The 15,660-nt window shown below is 38.3% G+C and overlaps 1 protein-coding gene across 2 annotated transcripts in view; it reads right to left on the bottom strand.

Moving 5' to 3' along the window:
- Positions 1–15,660, bottom strand: part of DAB2 (Dab, mitogen-responsive phosphoprotein, homolog 2 (Drosophila)) — a 55,510-nt gene that overhangs the window by 15,584 nt on the left and 24,266 nt on the right. For both annotated transcript variants that reach the window (XM_008568507.1, XM_008568508.1), the window contains exons 2-9: positions 8,868–9,060; positions 7,763–7,902; positions 6,762–6,860; positions 4,906–5,037; positions 4,325–4,405; positions 3,859–3,885; positions 3,577–3,630; positions 3,095–3,157 (exon numbers count right to left, since the gene is read on the bottom strand). In XM_008568507.1, coding sequence (XP_008566729.1) covers positions 3,095–3,157; positions 3,577–3,630; positions 3,859–3,885; positions 4,325–4,405; positions 4,906–5,037; positions 6,762–6,860; positions 7,763–7,902; positions 8,868–8,958 — 687 coding nt within the window. In that variant the 5' untranslated portion in view covers positions 8,959–9,060. The remainder of the gene's footprint in view (positions 1–3,094; positions 3,158–3,576; positions 3,631–3,858; positions 3,886–4,324; positions 4,406–4,905; positions 5,038–6,761; positions 6,861–7,762; positions 7,903–8,867; positions 9,061–15,660) is intronic.

The following is a 15,660-nucleotide window of genomic DNA, read 5'->3' on the forward strand; positions in this document are numbered from 1 at the left end:
AAAAAAAAAATTGTAATCAAGGAAATGGATTGGAAGACCTCTTAATGTAGGGATCTTTATATACAATCAAAAGGTAGGATAAAATGTATTACAAAAGCTTGTGATTTCAATATTTATTCATTTATTATGAGCCACCTCTGGGTTAGAACGGTTGGGTGTTCACAGCTGGTAGAGTTCTCCTTTTCAAATACTTCAGAAGTTCTTAGGACACCAAACAGGAGCCACAATGTTAGACTTCAGAATAGTCCCCCTATAAGTGAAATGTATAAGGCTCTCCTCAGGTTGGGTTTGTTGTTAATCCAAGATGAAGAGTCCAGTTCATAGACTGCCACTGAAGGATGTAAGACCCCTCACTGACTCCCTTGGTCAGAGCTTCATTAATTCTTTGTTGGACTGTCAACCCTGCACCTGGGAGGCAGGCACTGGAGACGTGAAAGTGACTTAGTCCCTGTTCTTAAGGAGCCCCCATAAGGGAAGAGTGCAGGAAACCTACAAGGTGTCTGCATAAAGACAAGGTTTTAAATACTGAATTCCAAGCCTAGCTCTGCTCTGGGTAGCTCATCTCATCTAACCATTCCAGCTTGCCTGATTGAGAACTTCTCCACTCAAAACCTTCAGTGGTTTCCTGTTACTTCCTGTATTAAAATAAACTTCTTTAGGCTAACTTTCAAAATTATCCACAATAGGACCCAATTTGTTTCTAGCCTAACTACTACCTAGTTTCCTACACCCTTCAAAGATCCACCCAAAATTTAGATTCCCACCCATGGGATCTTATAGGGTGTATACATGTGTACACATGACACTCATACTGTACTCTGTACTCCAATTCCATCCTTGTACCAGATTTATTCTTCTTGATGGTGAATCATGCCTTAACTTCTTCTCACAATAACTGTGCTTTCAAATGGTCAAGACTTTAAAGTTAGAGAGCATGCATTTTTATGTTTTTCATTTCTTTTCTTTTCTTCTATTATTTTATTTTAAGGTGCAGTGTGGAAGGATAATTCTCAAGTGGTTTTCCAATAAAAATTATGTCAGAGGGATGCCAATTAGTTTGCAACATGAGCATTATTTGAAATGCATAAAACCTTTCTGTATAAATTTGGGTGGAGTGACAGCATTGGAAACCACTAGTAAAGTCTAGGTAACTTAGATTTCTTTCTTTCTTCACATCTCCCAGAGCAATTGTTCGGAAAGTTGAACATTTTTAAACTTGGTGGTTTTACAAAATAGAGATAAATCTATTTTGTGACCTATGAATATGGAGTCAGTATGTAAGAACATATTGCCAAAGTCTAACCAGCCTATAATTAGCCCTAGCAGCTTTCTCTAACTTATCAGATACCACCTATTTTGATGGTATTTATTACTTTTATTTACTGATAGTTTAACTAAAACTTGCATTTCTATGAATCAAAAATTCTTAGACTGCATGAAGTCTAATAAAAACGAAACTCAGGATTACTCATATTGTTCTTTACTTCCTTTTTCAGAATTTTCTGGAAGTCTGCTAAAGCAGATTAAACTGTCAATGCCTCCTTGCCCATCCTACTGGATTTCCACTTCATACTTTGAGTGCTTTGCTCTCTTTCAATATACTTATTTGAATGCCTATTATACTTGGAAAGTAGGTCATTTAGATATTGACTGACTTAAGGAAGGGGGCTACTGATGCAGGAGAGGGCAAAGTTGTCCAGGAATCAAAAGGATTTCAGAGCTAGGATGGACCTTTAGGGTCATCTAATCTAGTACGTCAAAACGTTTATCCTTAAAAGGATAAGAAACATGAAGAATAAAAGTGAGTCAGGACTTGCTGCTTTAACAGAACAGTAAACAAACTTCTCTATGGTCAGCTATTTCAGGGCCTTTAAAATGCTACCAGGTGTTGTGATTCTCATATCGTTGGGGGCAGAGGGAGTGCATGCTCTCTCCCCACCTCATCTGACCCAGGTGTTTTATGCAGTGGGGTTTCACAGGCCTAGAGTTCCCTAAAATACTCTGGGAAGTGAGAATCTTACCCAGTCCTTGATCTGCTGCTTGAATTCCTGTGACCTTCTTGGGCATGTCGCCTTGCTTGTTAAGTTCCTGATAGAAGGCTAGACATTTCCCCCATATTCTAGATTAATTCTCTTTTTGTTTAGCTATTGCCTTCTTATCCTTCACGTTCAAGTCTAGAAACTCACTTCCTCAGAAGCATTCTCCGAACCTCTAAACTAGTAAATGCCCTGTAATTAACATTAATTAATAGGCTTTGTGATTAGGTTTAATGTCGGCCTTCCTGTTAGACAGTAAACTCCATGATGTCTTTGTTGTGCATCTTGTCCACTATTGTGTCTTGCAAAATAGCAGGTACTTAAGAAACTGTTACATAAATAACAGAAATTGCAAGAAGTTATTCAAAATTAGATGGATATCTTCATTTGAGGCCTGTGTTGGAAGGCCTGAATACTAAGGTGTTTCAAGCCTTGAACCTGAACTTCTTTCCTGGGTAAATGAGATTTTTTACTAACCGTCATTTCCTTATCTGTAAAAGAAAATATTGCTCTATTTTCAATATTGATTGATTAGAGATAAAACAATATTGAGAAGACTTGATATACTATAATATGCCATAAGGAATGAGCAATTTTCTAACAGGGACTGACTTTGTTTAAACATAACTGAACCTCTTGTTTGTATTAAGTCTTATTCTATACCAAGCTTATGCTGCTAAATTGCAACAGAAAGAGTGGGGAAAAAAGCGAAGAGGCCAGGAGGCTTTATGATTAATTATCTAACAATCATACTTCCTTCAAGTAGGCTTATGCCACGGATAATTATCCAGCTCCTCCTTTTGATCCTAAGCAATACTAAGAAGGACTACATTGCCTGACCTATTGCTCAGATTTAACCTCTATGTAATATTAGTATATCTGAATTAGTGCTAATAGATTCCCATGGTGACTTAAGATTCAAATTATTCTAGTAGCCATTTACACTTCATGTATAACCTTCCAAGTTTCAATGAGATGCTCAAGATTTCTGGTTAGTTGTCAATGTGAGTTATAGATGTCATTTCCATTACACTGCAAATTTAAAAACAAGCACTTACTGTTGGACTATTTAGGTCAGGAGGTGTAGACATGTCTCCAAACAAATCCATCTGGTCAACACCCTTAAAAAAGTATTTGGATTAGATTCAGATGTGTCCACTAAAAAAGACTACTTTGTAAATTGTTTTAATTGTTTGTTTCTTACACTAAAATTTAGGAAAATAGTTGTCACAATTGGATTTTCATTTAACTAATATAGATTTCATATTAAGCTATTTAGGTCAGGAAGGGTAGACATGTCCCCAAACAAATCCATCTGGTTCACACCCTTAAAAACAGTATTTGGATTAAATTCAGGTGTATCTACTAAAAAGATTATTTTGTATATTGACATGAATGTTACAGTAATGTTTAGGAAACTAGTTATCTCATTTAGATTTTAATACAGATTCAACATAGATTTGGTATTAACGACATCTACAGAAAGTAGAACCCATGTTCCTGTAAGTAAGAATCATACAACATCATCAACAATACATACCAATTTCAGTTTGCTGGACTGGTCATCAATAGTCAATAAGGACTCACTCCCATTCTGAAAAGATGGCAAATATTTAAGGGTTTAGCTGATGAGTTTTTTCCTACAGAAGTTATTTTCCTACTGTATTGCTAAGCAGTTATAATTTTAGCATTGATCATTTAACTATATAGAGAGGTCATAGATTTGTAATAAGCTAGGATGGTAGAGTGCTTGGGCAGGTAACAAACAAGGCCTTATATACATCACACACATAATTCACAAGAAATAAGGATGCAGTTTTACCTCTACTGCTTTGTTGGCTTCTTCCATCTACAAAGAAAGACACAAACTCAGTGACCTTCGTATTTGTAGTCAAAGGGAGTTACATAAAAGAACAAATATAATAGATGTATGGGTTCACAGGCATAAGGCAAGAAAGAGTCAAATTATTTCTGCCCTACATTCCCCTCCCCTTTTTGTATCAATACTAGATTTGAATAGAGTTGCTGGATTTAAACTTGGTTGTCCTGTATAGTTCTTGAATCAATATGAAGCTTGCAGGGAGAAAAAATAAGAGCCAGGTAGATCGCAAGTGCCTAATCATAAAATCCATCCATCACCCTATTGGGAAGAATGGGCAATAAATCTCTATACTTTCAAGAGTCATACAGAAGCCAGCTCTCCAGACAGACTACATGTATATGTAACGTTAAACAAAGTACTGAACATAGTCTTAAGTTCAATAGAGCCTTTATTAGGTAGTACTTGCCTTTTTCTTTTCTTCTTCCTTTTTCTTTACATTATAGATAACTTGAAAAAGGTCTTTAAGATCAACAACTAATGGCTCAGCCTGAAGCAAGAGAAAGCATCATTGAGTATTTTAATCTTAATATTTTCTCCCTTTTGTACCCCATCAGTTCTGATTCGTACCAGTTTTTCCTTTTTTCTCTAAAAGCTGTTTAACATCCTTCCCTGGTTTATAAGCAACCAGTACCACCCATATCAACACCCCCAGATACATAAATGACAGCAGGGTTAATAAGTATTTAGACAAAACAAGAGGTACCACAACCGTTTTTGAAGTCCCTGCAAGGTTTTGGGGAATAATTCACTATTGTTCTAAAATCAGCATTGACTTCATAAGAAAGTCCACTCACAAAATCCTGTGCCACATACTACATGGCTATCAATGACATTTTAAAAAGATTCCTTAGGCCGATAAAGACATTCTCTGAATCATTATTTAGCCCTCCTCCAATCGTTTCCAGCATGTCTTCTAGTAAAGTGACAGACACTCCTATGCTCAACAGAGGACAAGTCCCCAGGTACACCTTACGGCTTAGAGCTTACCTGTTGCCCTGTTTTTATGGCAAAAAACTGATGCTGGCCTTCTCCTCCACACACGTAACCAAATGCCCGGTTGTCTGTCACATCACGGGCAATAAAAGAAATCTTATTTACTGGATGTTCATGCTCTATTACCTTAAAAAGGAGCAGAAAGAATTATTTATTGAGAAAACAAGAATCTATTTGTAGGCTAGCACAGCTAAGCCGCAGACACATATATGAAGGCGTGTATGAAGCGGTTAAAACATCTGAAGAAAGACTTTTTAGTCTCTGATTGAAGGCTAGAGCTACATTTCTCCTTCTTAGGCTCTGAAAGGAAGAAAGAAGAGGAAAGTGGGGAAAATGTTCCTTCTTAAAATACTGATATTTGATTCTCCCTACACCGAAGATATGATTCCACATAGCAAGCAAGAACTGAAGATTAGGAAACCAAGAATTTCTAAAGCAAAAAGGGAGCATGTAACCCTTAAATCAACCCGAATAGGTCTACTTTTGCAACTCAAAGATAAACTAAAGCGAACAGAGTAACTAAACTAGACGAGTGTTCACAGGGAACCTTTGATGACAGCTCAGGGTGCCCAAGGAACCGTCCCATATATTATTGCAACAAGTATCCCCAATATATTCTGAAAGTTACCAAATGCTGTAATCAAGTATTTCTCATCTTCACCTAAAAGGTCCATGTCATTATCCAGGAGGTACATGTGGCAGGGAGTTTGTTTGTTTGTTTATTTTTCTTTCTTTTTAAATTTGTAATTATTTATTTATTTTGGCAGGGAGTTTATTGGCTTAGTAGTGTCTTTCCCCCTATTTGCCCCCCCTTCTCTTGTCCTTTTCAAGCAGGTAACAGGGTTCAACTTTTCAGGGATATTTGCAGATGGCAGCATGTGTCTTAGCTCTTGTTTCCAAATGTCTAAGAACACTGAAAATTTTATGTTGAGTATCTTAGAAGGTTTGAGGAGAGAAAACGCTTAGGAGAGAAACCTGCCACCATTCTCTGATGGGCTTGGAAAAGTAAGAGTTGAAAAATGAGGGGGAATGGAGGCAGCCATTCCTGAGGACCTGAGGGCCAGCAGGCCGTGAGCAAGCACCAGGGCCACCGCCCTAGGTCTGCGGGTGGGTTTTGTATATTAGGTAATGGGTATCTCCAGGAAGAAGTGAATTGGAACTGGGGGACTCGCCATAGTACCTTGATACATAGAGAATTTTAGAGCAATAAAAATGAGCTACAAAGAACCTTTCAAGTGGATGAATCTTATGATGTTTAGTTGGAAAAAAAGTCTCTGAAGACTTGAACAAAGCTCAAAAACAAAACAATAAAATAGGTGAGACTGGTCATATGGGAGAGAACAATAGCAACCACAAAATATGAGCAAGGTTGCATCTGTGGTGTGAGGAAGAAGGAAAAAGAGAGATGAGAAAAATAAAGCTAAATGTGCTATGGGTAATTTTCTAGCTTTAGGTTAGTGGTAAGTTCATATGTAATCGATATATTAAAATATAACAAGACCCATGCATAGGCTTATGGAAGCGTCACAAATTAGGGGTTAGGATTAATCTAGTTCTGTATACCCGAGATCTAAAAAAAACAAAAAACAAAAAAACAAAAACCAAGTGATATTTATAGCATACTGTATTTATAGACTTAGATTCACATCTGTTAAAGGAAATGAATTTCAAAATAAAGTATCTTGACTCCTTACCTCCAATTCAATTTTCTACTTGTTACTTCTGGAGGAGTAATACATATTTTTTTTTCCCCTACAGAACTTTGAAAAGGAAAAAGGGGAGCTGAAATTCATGCAACAAATTGTCAGACTCAGGTGGTCAGACAGGTGTTGGTGAAAGTGAATTCTTACCCCAGTTTTCTCATCAATTATCTTTATCCCAGAAAGAGAAATGTTGACCCAGATCCGTTGTTTGTGTTGTCCCTGAGACCGACCAGCTGCTGCCATTCCCTAATGAGGTCAGGAAAACAAGAAAAATCGAATTAAGAGTACCCTATAATAATTCTAATACTAAAATTTTACAAGACAGTCAGCTTGGTTTTCAGCTTGGTTTAACATCTATGAAAGGAAAAGGCACCTTTTTTAAGAGAAAGCAGAATGAAATAGAAGTCATTGAGCCAGAACATCCTTTATTAGCTATGTGAACTTGGACAAGTCACTCTAAGTCTCTTTGCCTCAGTGTAGTCTTCGATAAAGGTAAGGGGACTAGGGGCTGACTGGTTAGTTCAGTTGATTAAAGCACGGTGTTATAACACCAAGGTCAAGGATTCAGATCTCTGAACCAGCCAGCTGCCAACAACAACAATAACAACAAAAAATAGGAGGTCTGGACTAGAAGATCTTTGAAGATGTTCCTTCCAGGCCTTATATTATTTAACAAGTATTATTTGTTTAGTTTGTGTCACATAGTATTTTAATTTGTGACACAGAATTTAAAAATTCATAAAAAGCACTAAAGGATACCAGTTTCCACATAGAGTCCAAAATTTTACCTGAACACTTCCCAGGTCTGAAATAGAGTATTCTGTGCTGTCTACATAAAGTAAGACAGATAATGCACACATTTGCAGGCAGCTTTTATAATTGTTAAATGAGGGAAATGGTAGAGACAGGCTTGGTTTGTCCAAACGTTGGGCCTGCCAAAATGGAAAGGCATCTAGGGCCTTGCTAAACTTGATTAAATTAGGTCTCTAGAACAGCACTCGAAATTTGCAAACTTATAGCTTCTCAGAAAATGAGAAACTATTGGATCAATTACGTAATTATAAAAGGTTTTCAAATAATTGAGATACAGGTAAGCAAGAACTTCTAATTTGCTTAAGATACAGACAATGCATGCTTTTTCCTCTTACCTTTAGTTTCATCATAGAATCTTGGCTCATTTTATCCCCTCTTGCATCTGGCACATCATCAATGCCAATTAGCTTGGCCTTGTATTTTACACCATCACCTTTAAACCTGGCCAAGAGATACTCATCTGTCTTTTCAGAGCCTGAGAAAAAAAGAAATACAAGATAAAGTTTACATTTAAATACTAGTCCTGGGTAGGACCAGATATGCTTCAGAATCTCCAAAATTTTAATATAAATCTTGATTATACTACACTTGATTATGCATGCAATATTCTACCCTGTCTTATTCTCACTTCAAGTAAAATCATGCTCCATAAATATTGTATATGGAGTAGGGGTGGAGAGAAAATAAACTCTCAGAGGTGCAAAACTGACTGAATTATGGAAAACTTATGGGAATATTTGAGGTGGGAGTTGGGAATAGTCTTCACTGTAGTTTTTATAAGACTTTTAAAAAATGTAAAGAGAATTTTTTTTAATGAAAGAAAAATAAGCCACCATACAATTTACTAACATTTTGAACTATAGATAAAGCAGAAAGGAATTATGGGTAAATTCCCTTGAAAATCATTAAAATAATAATCCCATTTTTATAACTTCTTTTGCTCTTCTTAAAAGGCTTATGCAGTCTCATTCCCAGAGCTAACACATTGTAGTGAAAAGCAAGCAAGTCACAGCATATTCTCAAGGTGTGAATGATTAAGGACTCTAGCACTTTCTAGTGGTACTTCAGGTCAACAAATGAGGGTCTAATAAAATAAAGATCTTAATTTTAAAAAAATGATTTCAAGAAAGCAAAATGGTAAGTAGAATACTGAAATATAGCCATATAGTAATTGATGGTTGTATTACTAACTGGACAAGATGCTATGACAGTTTCCCAGCAGGACCCAAGTTGATACAATGCAGACTCAGAGACATATCGTACTACACATGGAGTAAACCGATCTCTTCTAAGCACAACCTTCCTGTTTAGGAGAACTTGAGACTAAGCTGAGTTTGAAGCAAGGCAAGAGCCGGCTGCTACCTTACCCTGAATCTCACATTTCTCCAGAGGTAACCCCCGCTAGCTCTGTTCATTGGCCTCAAGAGGATTTCTCCATACCTTTCTTCTTTTCTTTCTTCGATGGTGCTTTTGATGTGGCCTGTTGATCAGGCTGACCATTGGTTGTGCTTGTTTCTACTTCGTTAGACATGACAAGATGGCAGGCAGCAAACCCCAGCACCAGCAGACACTTAGTGACACCAGGCAATCCCCGATGGAGAAGTCTCAAATGAACATAACCTACTGTAGACACCTGTAGGCAGAGTTGAGAGGCATAATGAGATCAGAACATGGCAAACCCAGACTTAATGCCATAAGAAGCCTGCAACTAGTGATTTTCTTTTGTGGTTCACTAGACTCATTTTGTTCCTTCTCCTCTGTTAGATTGCACTCTGAAAGCACGGGAGTGGGCAGCACTGTTTCCTTTGTAGTTTCCAAAATGGAAAAAGTATGCTTAATAGGTTTTTCTTTAAGCACTTGATATCTGGTAACATTTAATGATTATCCAGCAAAGAAGTTTGTATTGGAACTTTGGCATAAAAATCTAATATTAATGATAGAGGTCAAAAGCTTGCTAGGTTTCAAAGCAAAATAGAAATAAATTGAATGCTGAGCCTGATAAGATTGCAACTTGTGTCTGACACTTGGCATTATAAATTTTGGTTCTTCACAAAATCACTTAACTATAAAGGCAGTGGCAAGAATAGAGTTATGAATTTTATCTTACTCATATTGACAAATACTTTAAAAAATTAGGATTCTACATATGATCTCCAGGGCTACCCAAGTGCTATACTTTAGAAGTTGTCCATTTTTGACATTAAGACTTACATGTACCAGAGAAAGAATGAATTTATGGAGTTCCTATTGTTCGATTATGCTATTATTTAGCATTACCCTTCTCAAAATGGTTGTGTTATGTATTCTCATTAAAGCTCCCCTGTGTATCACAGTAGGTTAAAAAAAAAAAATCACAGTCATTATAAGCACACAGAAGTGAACTAATGTTTCAAAAGGTTCTTTCACCTCCCAGGAGTCAAAGTTTCTACACAGTTCCAGAAAAAACTGGAGCAAGAGGGTTAACTTTCTGCATGGACTGGTGACCGAAGGCAAAGAGAAGCCACTCACTGTTCTTTAATCCTGTGAAGCCCACCTGTGGGCTGGCATGCCCCTTCCACCAAAACAGCCCTCTTCATTCTGTGCCTATACCACCCATTTATTTAAGCTTTTTAATTGAAGGACCAAGCCCCCTGCATGGGAGTATATGCTGTATGCTAGATATTTAAAGAATAAAAAGTTAAGTCTCCAGTTTTCAGTCAGCTTAAATTGCACTTAGCTTGCTTCATAAAGGTAAACATGTTTTACTAGAGGTCAGTACTTAATTCCTACCCCTATGAGTTTTTAAATAGCCTTCAGTCTTAACCGTCTTTAAATATATATATACTCACACACATAAAATCTGCATATGATTAATGTTATCTGAATAGTTTCATTGGAGATTTAGTTGTTAATTTTGCTCAAAGACACCTCCCTGGGAGACAGTCTGTTTACAGATGAAAGTCTTAATAGTTGAAGACTCAAAGCTATACTGAAGACTTAGTTGGGGGCCAGTCACTATTAGCCTTTTACTTGTATTAACTAAAAAAAATTCATAGTAGATCCCAGGAGTCGTATCATACAGCATTATTTCATTTTCAAGAAGGAAAGCCAAGACACAGAGATTTTAAACTACACACCTGCTAAGTGGTAGAAACCAGGTTTTTAACCCAGACTGTCTGGCTCCAAGCCAGAGTTCTTCAACACTACAGTAAGGAATGTCATCTGAGAAGCTGTGTGCTAGCGATAGATAGTCTCTATTATACACATGTAGCAACCACTAAGAAGATATGTCCAAGTCCTAAACTTTGAATGTGACCTGATGTGGGAAAAGGGTCTTTGCAGTTGTAATTAAGTTAAGGATCTTGGGATATGATCATCCTAGATCTAGGGAAGCCCTAAAGCCAATGACAGATGTCCTTATAAAAAAATAGAGGGAGATTTGGGACACAGAGGCACACAGAGAAGATGATGTGAAGGCAGAAGTGGAGACTGGACTGACACATCTACAAAACACGGAAAGACAAGAATTGCCAACACGACCAGAAGTCAAGAGAGAGGCATGGAACAGGTTCTCTCTTAGAGCTTCCAGAAGGAACCAACCTTGCTGACATCCTAATTTTGGGCTTCTGGACTTTAGGACTGTGAGAGAATAAATTTCTGTTGCTTTAAGCCACCCAGTTTGTAGTAGTTTATTTCAGTAGCCCTGAAAAATAAATGCATCACCTGTATTTTGTATGCCTTGATCAATTTCAGTGGTTCTCAAGTTTGTTTCCTGGTGACATGATAAATAAATCTCCTACTCATACCTGCACTCTTCTAATTGAAGGCCAATAATTGCTTTCTCAATTTCAGAAAATGTATTCCAAATCAAGTGGATACTTACCCACGTTAACAGCATCAGAAAGGTAAGATTAAGCTGTGACCTAAGGAGACACATAGACATTCACCCTCCTGAGTCCTTCTCTTCTCCCCAGTGGGCCCTTTCCTTTATAAGTTGCTCAGACTTCATCTTGACAATAAGGAAAACAGTTTCGTGTGATTTTGTGGTCCTCTTATTATCATTTCATAATGATTTCAGGATTAAACACGTAAAACTGATAGCCTCCTACCTTCTGCTTTTTCATATTTCCTTCCCCTCAAAGGACTGCTCATCTCAACCGTAGTCTCAGAAAGTCAGCTTCAACTGCTGATGGATCTCCTGACCCAATCCAATTACTTTGCCTTCCATCCTTCCACATCCTACTGCATACGTCAGATACCTATACCTTTTTGCAAACCTCACCCCGACCCTCCAGCTTTTTGCTCCCATGACAACCATGAAGCTCCAGTCCATGGCTTGTGTTTGCTAAATTGGGACGATCTGGATTTTTTTTCTTTTTTTTTTTAATGAAGTTTCTCTAAAGAGTATTAGAATATAGTTGGAAGCTTTAATCCTGCTGTGGCTCCCCTTTGCATTTAGGACAAAGATTTAGACTTTTTTATTTTGTATGTGAAGCTCTTAGGTATTTTTGCCCTCCTTGCCTTCAACTTCATTTCCTGTATACAAACTCCTGTATACAAACCTCAAGTTCCCCATTTCTTTTAAAATGTTTTTTGTTTTTGACTCCTTACATTCTCATATTTGCAGAGCTCCCTTCCCCCATACCTTATCCATCCCAGTTACCTATTTATTTCTATAGACAGTAGGTAAAACCTCTCCCTGATGCTTTCCCCTCCTCCCCTCTAAACACACATGGCCATTGCATGGTTTTTTTTTTTTTTTTTTTTGTCTTTTGTCTTTTTCCGTGTCCGGCAACGGATCGCAACCCTCAGTGTTGCCCCCGTACCGGACCGGGGACCAGCAACGGGATCGCAACCCTCGGTGTTGCTCCCGTGCCTCGCTCAGCCAGTGAGCGGCAACCGGTCTGTATGTGGGATCCGAACCCTCAGGCGGGAGCGCCACCGCGCTTCCCAAGCAGCCACCGGGCCAGCCCCCCATTGCATGGTTTTCACACAAGTCTATTACTTGTCTGTCCACCAAGGACTATAACCTCCTTGAAGGTAGGAGACTCATCTCAGTGTCTGGCATATAGAAGCCATTCGTATGGGTGGTAATGAGGAAACATACTTTCTTCAATGCTTATTTATGTGTACAAATTTGCATGTATGACCTATTTTCTTATCTCTTCACCTTCCCTTTTAATATGAGCTTTTTTGGAAGTTAAAGGTAGAATTTCATCTTTAGGTAGCAGATTATTCAGTTGGGACTGTGACTCAATTGTAGGGGTGGATAATATAGCCCAAAACACTGTTTTCCAGAAATGGATGTAATAATGCCTGTTGGGACTTTGCAGCTTCCCAGTTTGGGGAAAGGGTGAGAACATCTTCCTTTAAATGAAGGATAGTTGCATCTTGTCAGATAGAAATGCTTGCTTTGTTGTAGGGGGAGCAGTTAAATGTGCAGAAGGGTGTGTGTGTGGATGCTGAGTAGCTAAAGGGATGGTCTGTGCTAGTTATTAAGTTGTCTCAGCTTCAAAGCCATGCTCCTGTACCTGGCTCTGTGACGCTGGGCCAGGCAGGGGCTGCAAACATTTCTGCTTTGCCAGCTGGCTGCATGTTAGCTCTGTCAATAGGGGGTGCTCGAGGGAGGCTGCCCAGCTGGATAAGGGACTTGCACAGTTCTGTCTTCACACGGACTTCCTCTCATCTCTTGTGAGTGTGACTGGCAGAGCTATAACAGCTGCTGGATCCAGCGTTCAGCATTTCCTATACTTACAGAACTAGCCTCCTGTGTCCCTCTTGGAGACACCAGCATCAGTTCTCGGTGCTCTCTCCAGCCCCTGGTGTCCCACGTCCTCAAAGGACAGGCACTCCAGCCCTAGCTGAGCAGCACTCCCTTCTCAGAGGTGCAGCCCCATGAGAACCTCTCCTTCAAGTTTATACGCTTTGATGATTCCAGTTTCTTTCCTTTGTCCTCTTAGCCCTAGGGGTGGTAGCTGCTTTCTGTAGTTTGCCTACCCAGCGATGATTTGGTGTTCTCTCTTTACCCTTTCAGTTATCTAGTTATCTATTTAGTTACCCTAAATGTGACAGATTCAAAGGTTTCATTTAAACATCAGTCCTTACGTGTTTTTAAAAACTTCTTTGTTTTGGCTTTCAAAGGTATATTTACGTACTTTGATACATCCACTTTTAATTTCCTATGCCAAGAACAAGAATTGTAAGAATGTATTTCAAAACAGAGCATATGCTATTCTCTTTATGGGAGGCCCCTGAATTATTTGTTGACTGTACCTTCAAGTCTCTGTTGCTTAGATCAGTGTTATGTTGAGTTCAACAATGTATGTGTTGATAGCAGAGGCAAGATGACCCAGAATTGGGTGGAATTACTGGCTGAAAACAGTAACCTGAGCATAAGAGTTTGTTGCCCATCTTTGAAGCCTGATATCATACTTTCCTGTAGGATATTACTACTGATAAGAAAGTACTGAGTTCATTAAATTTAGCAATTTTTATTCTAAATTGAGAATATCTTAAAGGAATTTGAGTAGTGTCATAAAACACTTTGTGGGGTGTGTGGGAGGGAATGCTGGCATGTGGGTTTAGTTGTAAAAGTAATACAAGACACTACAACCTCATAACCCCAAACCAGGCATCAAATCTAGTGTTGGCAGACTGAGCCAAATGAAAGGGTTTTAAGATGCATGGTGCTACCTTGCTGCAAGTTTTGCTTCAGACACTTGAGTACAACTTTTCACAGTATCGGAATTGTTTTAAAGGTATTTGGTTTCCTCTGACTATATCCTTTTACTGTTTGGGATGAGCAGTTACAAGGAACAAGGAAGAAAAAAAATTAGTTAGAAAAAGTTTCTTTAGCACACATTTCCAAAGAAAACTATGTGTATGTTGAGTTGCAATAACCAAGGGAACGTTTCCACCATAGGCCCTGCAATCAGGTAGTATATCTCTACTACCTGAAATGATCAGAAGTTAGATTCTGCCCATGGGCTTCAAGACTCAAAGATAAACTGCTTTACAGAAAAAATGTTCATTTAAGACTTACTGAAAGATTTTAACAAAAGTGTGCATCCAGTGCAAGCATATACCAAAGTAATAAGCATTCACCTTTCTACCAAGATTGAAAGAGCAAGTTCCCCACCACAGACTTCTCACATGCCCACATTGCCATTTGACACAGGTGGATGGAAGAAGGCTTGCTTCCAGGGTTTGCGTCCAACTCAAATCCAACATTCAGTATTCAAATGAATAATCTTTCCAACAATGCTAGAGAATTGTCATTTGTGCCCACAAAACCTTCGGCAGGTTTTATAATAAATTGAATTTTGGAAAGTGACTGGGCCTGGAAACGGGATATGAGGGCTACAAGATGAGCTAGTATTTTCTTTGATTACCTTTCTCAGTCCAGGGCACTGTTGAAGAAAGTGTCTAGATTATGTTAAGCAATGGGGTCCATTCTAAATCTCTAATATGGTAAAAAGTTTCTTATGAAGGGGAACCAGTGAGTACAGGACAAAGAGGAAATACGTGACGGTACTTCAAAAAGTTCATGGAAATCACATCTTACCTGACCAAGGAGAGAGCCTGACTAAAGGGGATGAAATGGTAAATAAAAATTACCAGAGGCCATTGTTTTGGACTAAGTTCCTGCACTAGACCCCAAGAGACCAGACTAAAAACCAAAATGTAGTAGTCACCCCTGCTGTGTTCCATGTCACTTAGGTTGTGACCCGATCTTGTGAGTAGTCAGGAGAAAGAGATAACAGACGATTTCCCAGACAGGCCAGTTTTAATCTTCAATAGTATGATCTCAAAGTTCCCTCTGTTTTAATTTGTACACAAAGGAGACAGCCTGAAGTAAACTGATGTTAACTAGTCAGTTAGTTTTTACTGTCTTCCTGTCCTCGCCTTACCAAGAAAATAATTTTGAAGTGATCAACCACTTTTTTTTTTCTTTGTTTCTGTTTTCTTTAGCCTTTTTCTGTATATAAAATCAACCTCCTCTGCTGGGCTCAATGGAACACTTATTCTATTTTATAGAATAACATGTTGCCTGATTCTAGAATCACAATAAAGCCAATTAAATTCTTTAGAAACAAAAACCAAAAAGTTCATGGAAAGATTTGTATTATCTTTCAATTCTATTTTTCCAGTAACTTTATAGAGTACTCTCGTATAGTCTTCTCATTAGTTAGGTTTAGACCCAGGGCCCTTCTGACCAAAGAATCACGAAATACACCCAAGGCACCCCTATCCT

This window comes from Galeopterus variegatus, unplaced genomic scaffold (genome assembly GCF_000696425.1).
Source record: "Galeopterus variegatus unplaced genomic scaffold, G_variegatus-3.0.2 Scaffold418, whole genome shotgun sequence".
In the NCBI taxonomy this organism is placed as follows: Eukaryota; Metazoa; Chordata; class Mammalia; order Dermoptera; family Cynocephalidae; genus Galeopterus; species Galeopterus variegatus.